Source organism: Anolis carolinensis, chromosome 2 (genome assembly GCF_035594765.1).
Source record: "Anolis carolinensis isolate JA03-04 chromosome 2, rAnoCar3.1.pri, whole genome shotgun sequence".
In the NCBI taxonomy this organism is placed as follows: Eukaryota; Metazoa; Chordata; class Lepidosauria; order Squamata; family Dactyloidae; genus Anolis; species Anolis carolinensis.
The window spans coordinates 6,242,256-6,257,255 of NC_085842.1; the positions used below are offsets into that span (position 1 = coordinate 6,242,256).

Below are 15,000 nucleotides of genomic sequence, written 5' to 3' on the forward strand. Positions count from 1 at the left end.
ATGCAGCCTTGTCTTACCTCCTTGCATAGACTTGGTATAATTTTCTTGATAACCCATCAATTTCCCCAGACTTGCCACTCTTTTCAGTGTCTTACTACATTTTAAACTGAATTCTCAGCAGGCACTACCTCAGTACAATCGTATGATTCCCATTTTCTTCCTTTCCAGTCTCCTCCTCCTCCTCACACTCCTTGAGGTATTTCTATACTGCAGCATCTGAAGATAACAAATCATTCATCATTGTTGGATATGTGGATGACCAGCGGATCTGTCAGTATGACAGCACCGTGAAAGAGAAACGTCCTTCTGTTCCCTGGATGAGTAAGGTGGAGGAAGAGGATCCCTCCTACTGGAAGGATGAATCCGAGGTGTCACGGAATGCTGAAGTGTTTTTCAAAGAGAGTCTGGTGATTGCAAGGAATCGTTATAACCAGAGTGGAGGTAAGTACCAACCAAGGGCAAGGAGTAGCGATCTGCCATCTCCTTCCCAGGGTTTGTATGGTATCTCTCTACCAGCAAAGAGAGGAAAAGAGGTCCTGAAAGGAGAGAAATTCCTCTTCTTCCACATTACCCAAGTTGTTTGTTTGACAGTTTAACAGGAAGCTGTAGAACAGTGGTTCTTAATCCAGAAATCCCAGCCAGTTCACCAGCTGTTAAGATCTCTGGGAGTTGAAGGCCAAAAACATCTGGGGACCCCAGGTTGAGAACCAGGCTGTAGAAATTAAATGGGCAACTTTTTTGTAACTGCTTCCTACTGAAGATTACTAAGGAAAGGGGGCGTGGCTTAGAGGGGTGGGCGTGGCTCCTGCTCAAGAGGGCGGGGCTGAGCCTCTCCCCTAGTCCAAGATGCAGGGTGGGGAGGGGGAGGTGGGCGGGGCCACAATTGAGCGGCCAGGACTGGGATGGGCGGAGTTACGAGCTCTGAGGCAGGGCTGAGCTTCTATCCCTGTCCTGCGGCGCCTGCCAGGACACAGGAGGCAGGGTTAGAGGAGGGGGCGGGGCCTCTTCCCAAGTGCCTGACGGGGCTGGACCTCTATACCCCACCCCCGTGTTCTAACAAGGGCCTCAAGGGAGGTATAGAGGCTCAGCCCCACCCCTAGCCCCGCCCTTTGGTCCTAAAAGGCCTCTCAGGAGAGGTATAGAGGCTCAGCCCTGTCTCGGGCTCTTGGAAGGAGGCCCCGCCCCCTCCCCTAGCTCTGCTGTCTGTGTCCCAACCAACGCCTCAGGAGAGATATAGATTCTCAGCCCTGTCTCGTCCTCTTGGGAAGAAGCTACTCCCACTCCTCTAGTTCCACCCCCTGTGTCCTAACAGGCGCCTCAGGTGCTCAGCCCTGTCTCCGGCACTTGGGAAGAGGCCCCGCCCCTCCCCTGGCCCCGCCCCCGTGTTCTAATAGGTGCCATCACCGCCCCCCTGAATCACTCCAGCGCCCACCGGGGGCGGTAACACCCACTTTAGGAATCACTGCACTAGAGTAGGCATGGGCAAACTAAGGCCTGGGGGCTGGGACGCTTACTTCAGGCCCTTCTCATTTTCCCTGTCCTCTTGGCATAAGGACACAGCAGCTTATTACATCCTTATGCCAAAAAGATGGGGGAGGAAAGCACACAGCATCTGAGAGCCCTCTTACCATCTTCCCGGCATAAGGAAAGTGCAAGTGGCCACATGCTTCTGCCGGGAGGACAGCTCAAGGAAAACATGTGGTGGCTGAGAGCCCTCCAGAGTACTCTCAGCCACCGCCTGTCCTGCCCACTTCCTGGAAGAATGCCCAAGGATCAGGGGAGGAGGATTGGGGCAGTTGCTGCGTGTCCTGCCTTCCTCCCAGTATAAGGATGGCATACTGGTCCTTATGCTGGGAGGACAACCTGAGGATGACCCAGGCCCTGCCCTGCCCCCTCCTGGCCCCACTCTCTCCCGTACCCTACCCCGCATGGGCCCACCCCTCCTAGGCCTGCAATAAGACCCCAAGGCAAAAAGGCTTGCCCATGCTTGCACTAGAGTATCTATCTATCCACTTCAAATCCTGTGGCTGCTTTCTGCAGAATTCTGGGGTGTGTAGTTTAGGGAGGGGCCTTTAAACTGCTCAGCCAAACAGGTCCTGGGCCTCACTAAGCTACCATGGGGTTTTAAGTGGATCGAAACTGTCAGTATGCAGAGCCAGGGGTCAGGGTGCGTGTTGGTGGGTTTCTTCAATACCATCCATCAACCAGCTCCATCCACACCAGCACCCTGATGAATTGGCGAAATTCTGCCCTCACCAATTCCTCCAAAGTCATCTGCAGTCTGTAGTTTAAACATTTATTCAGTATTTACAAATCATATTTACAAACACAGCAAAAGCCATCGCTCAAAGCTTGCTTTTTTTTTCCTTTTGCCTCTGCAAAACGCAACTCAACTGATAAGAAAGCACATTCCACAGTTCATGAGACAGTTCAATTCCACAGACAATTCAAACGGAAACTGTGCCCCATAGGTCCTGTGGGCAATCACTCAAGCAGTCTAGTGATTAGCTCCTGCACTGCTGAAATGCTTTGCCGGAAACACAGTTGCAAAACACCAAACGGTTTAACTTGATATAACATTTCAACCTCAAAACATTAACACACACTAACAGAAACTCTAGTGTAGGAATGGGTAAGTGAAACCTGTAAGTTTATGTGGCACACAGAGCTCCCAAAACTCAAAAAATGTTTTTCTAAAAATTTCTGAATAGGAAGTGACTGCCTCTCATTTCCTGTTGCTTAAAAAGGTTCCCATGAGCACAACATGACCCAAGAATGGCTAAAAACCCAATGAGAATGAGGGCAGTAAAGAGGCACCAATACTTGTTTACAGATAATAGAGATAAGGAGCTCTAGATTGCATGCCTGCCCACAAATAATATATATATATATATGATGCTCTGGGAAGATTGTGCCAGGAAATTCAACTTTGATGGAAAAGTAAATAGACAAAAGAAAAATTGCTATATTTTGAGGAGGAGAACTCCTAAAAGCTATCTTATATGTGACCATGAGCCATCCTGATAGAAGAGCTTCATGACTTCCTCCCTTCCCAGACAAAGGGTCATCAAAGACTAACTCTCTTTTGGGCAGGAATCATAGAATAATAGAGTTGGAAGAGACCAAATGGGCCATCAGTCCAAGAAGGAGAAAGTAAGCTCTGCAAAACGTTACTGCATTCTTAATGGCACTCTGAGATCTCATGAAGCAAGGTAGAAGATAAATATTTAAATACATATGTACAATGCATTTGAGGATTATTAACTATTATTGGGGGCGGTGACGGCCGACAGGGAGCTCTGGCGTGGACTGGTCCATGAGGTCACGAAGAGTTGAAAACGACTGAACGAGTGAGACGACCATGAACTATTACATCCTGAAAATGCTGGGCTGTTTTTCATGTTTCACACTTCCTTAGATTGTGGTTGCCTTTTCTTCTTCCCCAGAAAAAAGATTCCTTCTGTTTCTGGGAAGCTTGTGGTCACAGGGAATGTTGTGGATGCCCCTAACCCAGTCTGAACCTCCACCACCTCTGTATTTCTCTTTCAGGGTTTCACACCCTGCAGCAGATGTATGGCTGTGACCTGAGGAAAGATGGGAGCAAAGCAGGATACCGACAGTATGCCTACGATGGGAAGGACTTCATCAGCTTTGACAAGGAGACCCTCACCTGGACGGCAGCTGATGTGGAGGCCCAGATCACCAAGAGGACATGGGATGCTCAATCAACACAGAACCAGTACCTGAAGGCCTACCTGGAGGAGGAGTGCATTGAGTGGCTGGAGAAGTACCTGGAATACGGGAAGGAGACACTGCTGAGGACAGGTGAAGGGGTGTCACCAAGAGCCTGACAGCCTCCAAACATTCAACCTCCCTTCCATTTCCCACCAGAAATTGTACGGTCCACTCTCTCAGTCAAAAAATGAAACAGAAACACAAAATCCAAATTTTTTTTAGAAGAAGGAAGGAAAGGGAAGGAAAAAGGAAACCTGACAGCACCAAATTTACGTCTAACACGGTTGTATTCCAGTATGGGTTTTCATGGATATAAATCCACTTCTTCAGCTGCAGTACTAAGTGGTATTAAAATCTCGGACTATAAAGGATATTTATTTGGGCTGTGCAAAATTAAGTCATTAGTTATTTGTTAGATTTGTGCAAACGAATCACTATTAAGAAACATGCAAAAAAAAAGGGGGGGGGAGAAATATTTAAGAATCGAAACACTCACCAATAATTTTTATTAAGAGTCTGTAATATTTGGAAGCCTTCCAGAGTCAGTTTAATTTTCAGTATAAGCATTAACCAACTATGGTAAAGCCAAAAAGGCCATTGCCAGACCGAGGTTGCTTGCCAGTCACCATAAGGAAAGGCAGCTAGATGGGATGGGAGCGAGACTGAAAACACAGCATTCTGGGAAATGTAGTTTGGGAAAGCGAGGCCACGTAAGGCAGAGAATGCAAAAGGCCCTGCCCTAAACTACATTTCCCAGAATGCAGTGCTCAGCATCAGAAAGCCCAATGAGGGCTCCAGCAGCCAGCCATTTAGAGTCAGTCTAATAATAATAAATAAAAGTAATGAATCTGCAAAGAGGACTAAAGTAAGTAATATATATCAATCTGTGCCAAATTGATGTTCTATGGTTAATTGTGTGTCATGTAGACTCACTGTTAGACATTCAAGAGGATAACTATTTGTTTAAACTTTTAAAAATCCGCCAAAATCAGTAGATGTGTGAATCTTTCTGAAACTTCTGGGGATTGACTTCTGGGGATCTTCTTTATTGTATAAAATTCAAGTACATTGCTCCTGCAGTTTTTTTAAATATTGTTTGTAAAACATTCAAAAATTCCTCAAAAATTAGTGGATGTTTGTAATGTTCTGAAATTTGGTGAGCTAACAGTGGAAAATGTGTGGTACAATTAGAGCAAGTTTAATCACAAGAGCAATTCACCGCCGCCCCCCCCCCCCCAATTTTGTAATGAATATTGAAACATTTTTTCATTGATGGCACAGCTCTAACATTTATGCAGTTGTGTAAGCACTGAAGAAGTAAGTTTACATTCATGAAAGTTTATGCTGAAATACAAATGAGTTAGATTTAAATTTGGAGCTGCTTCTTTTAAAACATCTTCCAATTGATCAGAGCAGTCAAGTTTTTCTTGGGAGAGGCAGGCCAGAAGTAGCTGGAGATCAGTGAAGGTAGGAGTCCTTCCTCAGGGAGCCCTAACAAGCACATTCACCCTTCCTGGCATTTGGAAAGACCTTGTGCTAATCCTGATATTACTTTGCAGAGACACCAGAAGTGATGGTGACCCGGAAGGTAGACCACGATGGGATGGAGACCTTGATCTGCCGGGTGGGGGGCTTCTACCCCAAGGAGATTGACATCGAGTGGACAAGGGATGGGGAGGTCTGGACGCAGGATGTCTTCCATGGCCTGGTGTCCCCCAACTCGGATGGGACTTACTACACCTGGCGGAGCATCACGGTGGACCCCAAGGAGAGAGAACGCTACCAATGCCACGTGGAGCACGATGGACTTCTGAAACCTGTGGATGTGGCCTGGGAGGAGCCTGGTATGTAATTTCAGGAAGGGTAAAAATACCCAGAGGTAACATCAGATGCATCAGAACTTTTGAAGGCAGGCTCTGCGATCAGAACTTCAGCTGTAATCAATACCGGTTGATTATCTCTTATCCGGGAAGCCGAAATACTCTAAAATTCCCCATGTGAGTGGCTGAGATAGTGACACCTTCATTGCCAAATAGTTCAATGCACACAAACTTTGTTTCTTACATTAACGTTTATTTTGCATAAAATGACCTTCAGACTTAGACTTGGGCCCCATCTCTTAAGATATCTAATTACATGTACAATATGTAAATATTCCAGAATCTGGAAAAAAATCCAAACTTCTACTGGTCCCAAGCATTTTTAATAACCTTTCCCTTTCTAACCAGTGTGTTGTGATCCGTAAATTGACATTCTCTACCCCACGCAAAGGCTGGCTGACATCTTGCACCCTCTCATCCTGAGTGGCTGTGATAGGTTTATAAGGTAAAGGTAAAGGTTTCCCCTGATGTTAAGTCCAGTCATGTCTGACTCTGGAGATTGGTGCTCATCTCCATTTCTAAGCTGAAGAGCCGGCGTTGTCCGTAGACACCTCCAAGGTCATGTGGCTGGCATGACTGCATGGAGCGCCGTTTATACATATTTAAATTATTTGATGCAGATGTGCCAGCAAATCAACAATACCAACAAGTTTATTATTTCACTTTGCCTATAACTGTTTAGTTTAATTAGACCCCAGGAGGCTTAAAAATTATTAGACAGTTTTCTGCTATTGAACTATTGGACTTAGATAAGACAACAATCGATAAGGAAAAAGGAATGGAGTTCAAGAGGGGTTAAGTTCAGCAGATGCTAGCTGTTCTTTTTCCCTCAGAAGAGACATGGAGGGTGGGGGTCCTTTCACCAGCCACTGGGCCCAGGTTTAATGGTAAAGCTGAACCTGATGGCTCTTCTGTTATGGCCACTTCCAAGTCCTGTTCTGTAGACTTTGACGGGATTGTGAGGGTTGGTCTTTCACACGTGCTTCACCTTTGGACTCCCAGGCCTCCGCAGTTCTTTCTCCATCTATGACCTGTTCCATAAAGGATTTGGGTTGGTGATTTCATTTTAATTCTTTTGATCATTTCCATTTTACCTTCAGCCTCCATCTTGGGACTCATCATCGGGTGTGTCGTAGTGGCTCTCCTCGCGATAGCTGAAATTGCTCTGCTTGCTGTTTATTTCAGTGAGTACATTCTCAATGCATTTCCTTGTGGGGAAGAGGCATTCTGTGGTTGTGTGGGTGGGAAGTTATTTTCCTTTTGAGGACTCTCTCTACCTTTGAAGGGAATGTTCAGCTTTGCCGACATCTTGGAGGCATGGACGACTCCATTTGCCTCATCTTATCCCACATCATGAGCACAGGTCTCAGCCTGTTGCCAGGGAAGGTTTCCCAGTTTGTTAATGTCTTTGCTAGAGAACCTGGAAGGCCTCCATCCCTGTGGACTGCTGGGAAGTAATGGGAGAAACTTTGTGGGAGGAGGAAGAGGAGGGTGTGTGGTCTTCTTCAGCAGATCCCTGAGAGTTTGTTTTAATTCCCTGATTCTATCTCTGCAAAAAAATGTCAAGGTGATTGCAAAGCAACTTCAGGTGAATGTTGCCTCTCCCATTTCATGTATACTCCAGATGGATGGGATGGGCATTGGATTAAGATGGATTGAATTTAGACATATGTCCAAGGCTACTCCCAAAGCTGTGGATAAGACAACAGCATTGAACGTAGCTATCAGGGCTGTGAAATCAATGAAAAACATATTTCAAAACTCATTACAAAATTAGGGGGTGCTGGTATTTTGTTTCTAAAGTGTTTCTCAAGTATCGTTAGTGAAAATTTTGTTACTATAATAAGAGTAACAAAATTTCATTACTTTTTCGTTATAGCAATTGCGCAAAGGGAAAACTTCAGGGCCTCCTTTCTCCCTCATTTTTACAGCTATTGGGGTGAAACTTACTACAGTAGTAGAACATACAGTAGAGTCTCACTTATCCAAGCCTCGCTTATCCAAGCCTCTGGATTATCCAAGCCATTTTTGTAGTCAATGTTCTCAATATATCATGATATTTTGGTGCTAAATTTGTAAATACAGTAATTACAACATAACATTACTGCATATTGAACTACTTTTTCTGTCAAATTTGTTGTACAACATGATGTTTTTGTGCTTAATTTGTAAAATCATAACTTAATTTGATGTTTAATAGGATTTCCTTAATCCCTCCTTATTATCCAAGATATTTGCTTATCCAAGCTTCTGCCGGCCTGTTTACCTTGGATAAGTGAGACTCTACTGTACTATCACTGTTAGCCCTTCAAGTTTCAGAATGTTTCACTTATCCATGAAATTTTGGGACATTTTCAAAGTTTTTATAAACAACAATTTTTTATTAAAAAAACTACAAGAGCTAGCTCCTTGAATTCTCTATACAATGACACAAGATAACAAGAGACCATTCTCCCCAACTTTGAGAAATATTCATGGATCTACTGATTTTAGGGATTTTTAAAAAAGTTTTGACAAAAACATTATATATATATATATATATATATATATATATATATATATATACACACACACACACACACACACACACACACATACATACATACATACATACATACACACACACACACACACACACACATACACACACACACACACACACATACCACAACACCTATCTCATTGAATGTCTGTCATATTAACCAGTAGAATTTCCATTTTTCTGCCGAAAATAGAACTGATTTTGGAGATTTTGGAAGACTTCCGAGGTTTACAAAATTCAAACAAAAAAGTATTGGGTAAGTTTCTATTCTTAAATCTTTTGTTTGGGTCACGCCCACGCCCGTGCATCAAATATCATGTTGTAAGTACAATTTTAATCAATTTGATCTGACTTACAAGGACTAACAATAATTGTGTACAGCCTTAGTAGCTATTCAGCCCCTTCATAGAAAGAGCCCAGGAAACATATATTGTTTCCAACCAGTCTGTACCCCTTGGATGTAGATCCCAAAGACAGACATCTGGCCCCAGTGGTCAAGTGCAGAATGAGCCAGGCTGAGGGAGGGAGTTGTACTTTTATGGGTTTAAATCCCTGATTCTGTCTCTGCAGAAAAATGTCAATAGTATTTCTGGTCATAGTATTTCTGGGCAATTGAGTTCCACTAGTGTATTTCAGAGCCAGTGTGGAGTAGTGATGTGAACATTAGATTAGGACTATGAAAACCAGGGTTTTACGTCCTCACTCAGCCATTCACACAAAGTGTGAGAACCTATCCACCATAGATGTGTGGGTTCTACTTTATAAATATCAGAAGCTGAAAGAGCATCCACGGTGCTTTATATGAAAACAAAGAAGGAGCAAAATGGCAACTGCCAACAGGCCACGTGTAATTGAATGCATTTGACCAGTTTTTATGGAATATAATCACAAAGTGATCTGAAACATGCACGAGCTGTTGTACTCACTCAATAACAGGGATCTTGATTTTGGAAGGCATATGCCTTTGCAGATTAGCTCTTTTAGACCTATTTAAGGATAAATTTAATTACATTTCAACTCTGAGAAGCATATTATTTCAGAGCTTCCTTGATTGCATGGTGTAAATGAATCAAAGAAATAACTGGATAAATAAAATACTTTTTCTTCTAAGTGAAGAAAATTAATTCTAGCAAGTACACTTGCTTTTTGGAGCAGAACCTGAAATCTGAGCTATACCTGCGGGGCATGGGTTTGTTATGTGTCTTCAAGTCGTTTCCAATCTATGGTGACCCAAAGGCAACCCTGTTGCGGGGTTTGTGGGGCAAGATTTGTTCAGAAGAGGTTTGCCATGGCCCTTCTCTGAGGCTGAGAGAGTGGGACTTGACCAAGGGTCCCTACTGGGTTTCATGGCTGATTGGTGAGCCAAACCCTAGTCTCCAGCCTTGTAGACCAATTTCAAACTACTAAGGCACACTGGCTCCTGTGGTATGCTGGGTTTTTGCCTTCTATTCAAGTGTCACCTTCTTTTTAGGAACTGACCAACCAGGAACAAACATCTAAAACCCAGGAACAAACACAGATTAAAAATGTCGTGATTTCCAGTTGCTGGGACATACAGACATTTGAAGATCCGGATATTCAGCTAAAAACTGTGATATGTCTGCATTTGGAAATCTAGCGTTTTTTGCTTTTTGTAGCGATTGATTCTGGATTTACAAGGAATGGCGTCTGGCCACCCTTCTGATTTCTGCAGGAGCTCTTGGGATAAAGGTTTTGTCTGGACGAGCCCTTAAACACCTACTCACATGGCTAAAGAGACATTGTACAGACCTAGGAGACACACAGCCTTTCCAAAGCCCATGAACAGAGGGTGGGGATTTCACTGCCCAAAAAACTGACCCTCTTGCTTTTTCCCTCTTTCTAGGAAGTGATAAAAAATTCAACTCTTCTAAGGAAGGTAAGTGAATCACACTCCGCTCAAAGGGTGGAATAAATTAAAACGGGATAAGACACAACGAGAAAGGGAGATGAGATGGTTTGTAGCCCTAGAAGATGGTGGTGTAACTGTATTCTTCTGCCACCCCTTTAATATTTGAATTTTAAGGAGGTTAAACTAGAATAGTTGGGGAATAATTCACTGACCACTGACCAATGAGTAAGAATGTTAAAAAAGGAACCCCAATGGGATCCCTGTATTTGATGCCGTAGTGGTGGGCCAGTAGAAGATCCCCACATCGGGTGGCATTGGTGAGGCACTTAACGAATTCTCATGGTTGCTCTCGTTCTCACACTAACACACCTCTCAAAAGGCCATTCATGAAGAAGGGATGGGGATTCAGCAAAAACCTGCTCCTGCAGAAAGAAGGAAGCTCAATGATCCGTTAGAAGCATTCAGTTTGTTTGGCAAAGTCCTCAAAGAGGGGAAGAAGAGAGAAGACACTGAGCACTCCATCCTAGGCATTGAAATGGCAAGGCGCCATATTTTGTGTATAATTCTGTGGTAAAATCAGTAACAATTAGCTTATCATTCCATGTGCATCTGTCCTGGAAAAAAAGAGGAAAACACCTAGATGCCACAACACTTTCTTTCCTCAAACAACTGGCCCCATGTTTCCTTTGTTTTTCAGGAAGCGATGAAGGGTCCGACAGCACTGTGGAAGGTAAAGTGTTGATGTTTTAAAATGTTAAGATGTATTTTTAAATCTGTTTTAAGCTTAATTTGTATGTATTAATGGCATTGAATGGTTGCCACATGTAAGCCGCCCTGAGTCCCCTTCAGGGGTAGAAAAAGGCAAGATATAAATAGGGTAAATAAATAAATAAAATAAAGAGCTAGAAAAGTGGGTGGGGTGGTCTGTGTTGTGTCTTCCTCTTCTGCCTCTGAGGAGGAGTTGGAAGATAAGGCTGAAGAGGAAGGGGCTGGGGATTTTGGGCAGATGGCCAGGCCTGCTCAGGAGGAGGAAGAAGAGGAGGGAGGCACGCTGGTTGCTCCAACTTTTCATTGAACGCAGAAGGGAGCAACAAGCAAGGCGTAGGTCCGCCAGGATTGCTGAAAAGACACACAGCAATCAGATCACTCCCTAGAGGCACACGTGCTCTGGGCTGAAGGCTATACATCAGGAGCAGGGAAAACAGCCATCATGGTAGCAACAGATCCAGTTACCAAGCCTTTGACCCTGTATCTGTTCCAGCAAGCAGCCTCGTCTTTGTAAGTGTTTTTGCCCTGAGAAGAAATTATCAAAGACTCTACCTTGCTCAGCCAAGAAACTTTTGCCATCTTTTGTGAACTTGCCTGTTGTGAACTTGCTTTTGTGAATTTTATTTTGCTACTTTAAACTTTGCTGAAGTAAAACTTTTTGATTTCCTTTGGACTTGGTTTTAAGGCTATTCTTTGGGCAAAACTAGACCGTCTGCAGCCCTGGGAGATAGCAGCATAGTATTGTCTCCCCACCATCTTCTCTGCGTGATAACTGAATTTTAAAAGAGTTGTTTTTTTCGTGTCAGGAGCAACTTGAGTTGCTTCTGGAGTGAGAGAATTGGCCATCTGCAAGGACGTTGCCCAGGGGACGCCCAGATGTTTTGATGTTTTTACCATTCTTGTGGGAGGCTTCTCTCATGTCCCCGCATGGAGCTGGAGCTGATAGAGGGAGCTCATCCGCACTCTCCCCGGGTGGGATCCGAACCTGGCAGCTTTCAGGTCAGCAACCCAACTTTCAAGTCATGAGGCTTTAGTTAAAAGAGTTAAACCAAAGTAATTGGGGAATAATTAGCTGGCAAGTGAAGTAAGCTGTCAAGAAATATGAAATAATCAAAAAGGCTCTGGAAGGAAGAGATGGTGAGCATAGACAATGAGAGTGGCATTTCCAACTAGAGACGCAGGAGGAAAAGGGAAGGCAATATGGAGCTGGGATGATCAAAAACCTCAGAAATGGTAAAGAACGAGAGGGGAGGAGCTCTGAAATAAGGGACAATTTAATAACAATAAAAGCAAGAGTTCCCGGCCAATAATAACTGAAGAAATAAAACCACTTCTGGAGAATTTGGAGGCAGTGAACAATGGATGGAAATTCCAGCAAAAATGTTGATGTGGAAAGAAGCCCAGCTATATGTATTCATTGATCAGATTCAGTTTCTTCTTACAGCAAGGTTCTCAGAGAGAGAGAGAAAGACGTTTTGGAGGAGTCTTTATGGTGGGCATTGAAATGGCAAGGCACCACATTTTTATTTGAAAGCAATTAGAATTGTTTATGTGTACACATCTGCCCTGAGGAAAATATGTAGGATCCCTAAGTATTTCCTGCCTAAAAACTGACCCCCTGTCTTTTCTTCCTTTTTCAGCAAGTGAGAAAAATTCCCTTAACTCGGAGGAACGTACGTATAAGTGAACCCTTGTTCAAAGAGAATGAATGGCAAAGGGAAGAGACATAGAGCGAAAACTATCACATTTTATTGCATAGTCATTGTACCCCCTTTGGGGAAGGCAAAATTGGCACTTTGGTTGTCCTCACATAATAGTCGCACTCTTAATTCAGTCGCCTGGTTGGTGAATTAAGGGTGTGACTATCTTTTTTGGGGCTGTGGCCCCATAGCACAAAAAGGGAAGAAGAGCAGTTGCGCAGAAGGATGAATTCTTGGCAGGGGGTTGGACTGGATGGCCCATGAGGTCTCTTCCAACTCTACGATTCTATGATTCTATGAATTCACTTCTCTGCCTGCTTGGCCTCTTTCCTTTTAGGCAAGGGACTAGCAGCGTGGGCAGGTGACGCTTCATCCGGCCACTCAGGTGCTTCCCTTTGAGGGCTCAGACACATGGGAGGTTGAAACACCCACCTCACAAGACCTATTATGTGGTGAGAGAAGCCCATCAAAAGGGGGCCTTTTCACTGCATAATAAATAGTTGCCACCACATAACCGTTGCACACTTCCCCCCTCCCACACAAACACACATACACACACATATTTTGGGCAGGGAAGGGTGAAATCTCATATTTAAATTTGCCCTTGTACATAATAGGACCTGAGCATCCTCAGATTTTGGTATCTACAGGGGTCCTGAAACCAAACTCCAGCTGGGGACTGAAAGGCACAGCCCAGCTCTCACCTGGCATCTTAGAGCCAAAGAATGGCTGGAGACTGAAATGAGATCCATAGAAACCACTGCGGATGCCATGAAGCCAGCCAGGAGGGACACCGCTCATTGCCAAGCTTGGCCACCGCCCAGAGAGGATTAAATGCTTTCTTGGTTCTATTCCCAGAAACCTACCTGCTCTCCTTCCTACAATGCAGCCCTTGGGCTCTCCTTACATTCTTCTATGAGTAATACACTTTCCCTTCTCTCTCTTTCCAACAGCATTGTGTCCATCTGTCAGATTTGTCAGCACCAAAGCAGGTAAATTGGGGGCGAGAGGCAATGGGGAGAAGAGGGTCAAGCCTTGAGACAGAGAATTCAATGTCCAGTCCTTATTTGGTGGACCAATTTCTCCCCCCAAACTCACGGAGGCACTCTCAGCCTTGAAGGAAAAGAAGTTCAGAAGGAGGAGAGTGGTGCTGTGGCACAGGGCAAGGGTGCATTTGTGGTACAGGTGGAGGGGTAGCCAAATGGTACTATGGAACATCCATTAAAATCCTACGGACAGGAGACAGGAAAGCAGATGCTCTTCGGGATAAGAGGAGCCTTCTCCTTTCCTGCTCAGTTTATTTTGTGAGGAAAGAAAATCGCCTCCACCTTCCACCACTTTGCACATCTCAGATTATGAATGTTTCTCACGCCTAGTCCTGAGATCTCCATGTTCTGCCTCCGTGCTTAACTAAGTAAACTGGAAGCACAAAGGACAGATCGGAGACTGTATTTGGCAAATTGAAATGTTTTATTAATAGACAAATTGAACTTCTTTTCCCCTTGGTTGCCATTTTAAAGTCTCTGTGAGGAAAGGAAGATTTGAAGTCTATGCAGTCCTGGTTCTCAAACCTTCTTGTTTCCAGATGGTTATTGCTATATAGTATAAAGTCCCAATGTGACTGGATTCTATGTATCTATAAACTGATTTTAATACAATGGTGACATGACTTTATATATCACTGTATTATTTGGCTCTTTTATTTAACAAAGTTCCAACATGACTTCAGTTAATACAGTTCCAACATGATGTGAATTTCTGTACACCTTCTAGCTTCCTATGCAGGAGGAGGAGGCGACCCAGGGAATGTGGGAAAACTCGTGAACCCAGATCCAGCCTCCCTACAAATAGTCTAGGTAAGATAGCAGACCCCCTGGGTTGGAGATCCTGCTGCTTAATGCCAAGTTGGTGAATGGAAAAACAACAGCCATCCATGATTTGATCTTGGATGAGTATGCTGACCTGGTCTGCCTGGTTGGAGGGGGGAGGAGGAATTGCAGAGGTCTATCAGGATTTGCTAGCTGGAGTGGTCTCAGGCCTGGTTTTGGAGTCTCAACGACTACTAGTGCTGGGGGATTTTAACATCCATGCCTCGACCATTCTGTTGGGAGTGGCTCAGGACTGCATGGCAACCATAGGTCTCTCCCAATTGGTTTCTGGCCCCACCCGTAGCCCTGGGCACACCCTTGATTTGGTCTTCTGTTCAGGATGAGATGATGGTGATAGTGTTCACATTCCCTTTGTCATGGACTGATCCCGACCTGGTTAGGTTTAGACTCACTGGGGCTCTAAACCTCTCTGCAGGGGTGGAGGGCTGATTAGGATAGTCCGCCCCAGAAGGCTTATGGATCCAGATGGATTCCTGAAAACTCTTGGGGAGTTTCCTGCCACTTGGGTAGGTGATTCTGTCAAAGCTCTAGCAGACCTCTGGAATACGGAGGTGGCCAGGACAGTTGGAAAAATCACTCCTCAAAGTCGCCTTTCACAAAGCAGAGCCAAATCAGC

General features: G+C 44.4%; 1 protein-coding gene across 4 annotated transcripts in view; it reads left to right on the forward strand.

The window, feature by feature from the left end:
• LOC100559565 (H-2 class I histocompatibility antigen, Q9 alpha chain) overlaps positions 1 to 15,000 on the forward strand; it is an 80,962-nt gene that overhangs the window by 8,356 nt on the left and 57,606 nt on the right. Inside the window, exons 2-4 of one of the 4 annotated variants that reach the window (XM_062972941.1) lie at positions 169 to 441; positions 3,550 to 3,825; positions 5,295 to 5,593. The exons of the other annotated variants lie outside the window; for them this stretch is intronic. Coding sequence (XP_062829011.1) covers positions 169 to 441; positions 3,550 to 3,825; positions 5,295 to 5,587 — 842 coding nt within the window. The 3' untranslated portion in view covers positions 5,588 to 5,593. Of the gene's footprint in view, positions 1 to 168; positions 442 to 3,549; positions 3,826 to 5,294; positions 5,594 to 15,000 lie in introns of those variants that run through there. 4 annotated transcript variants of the gene reach the window in all.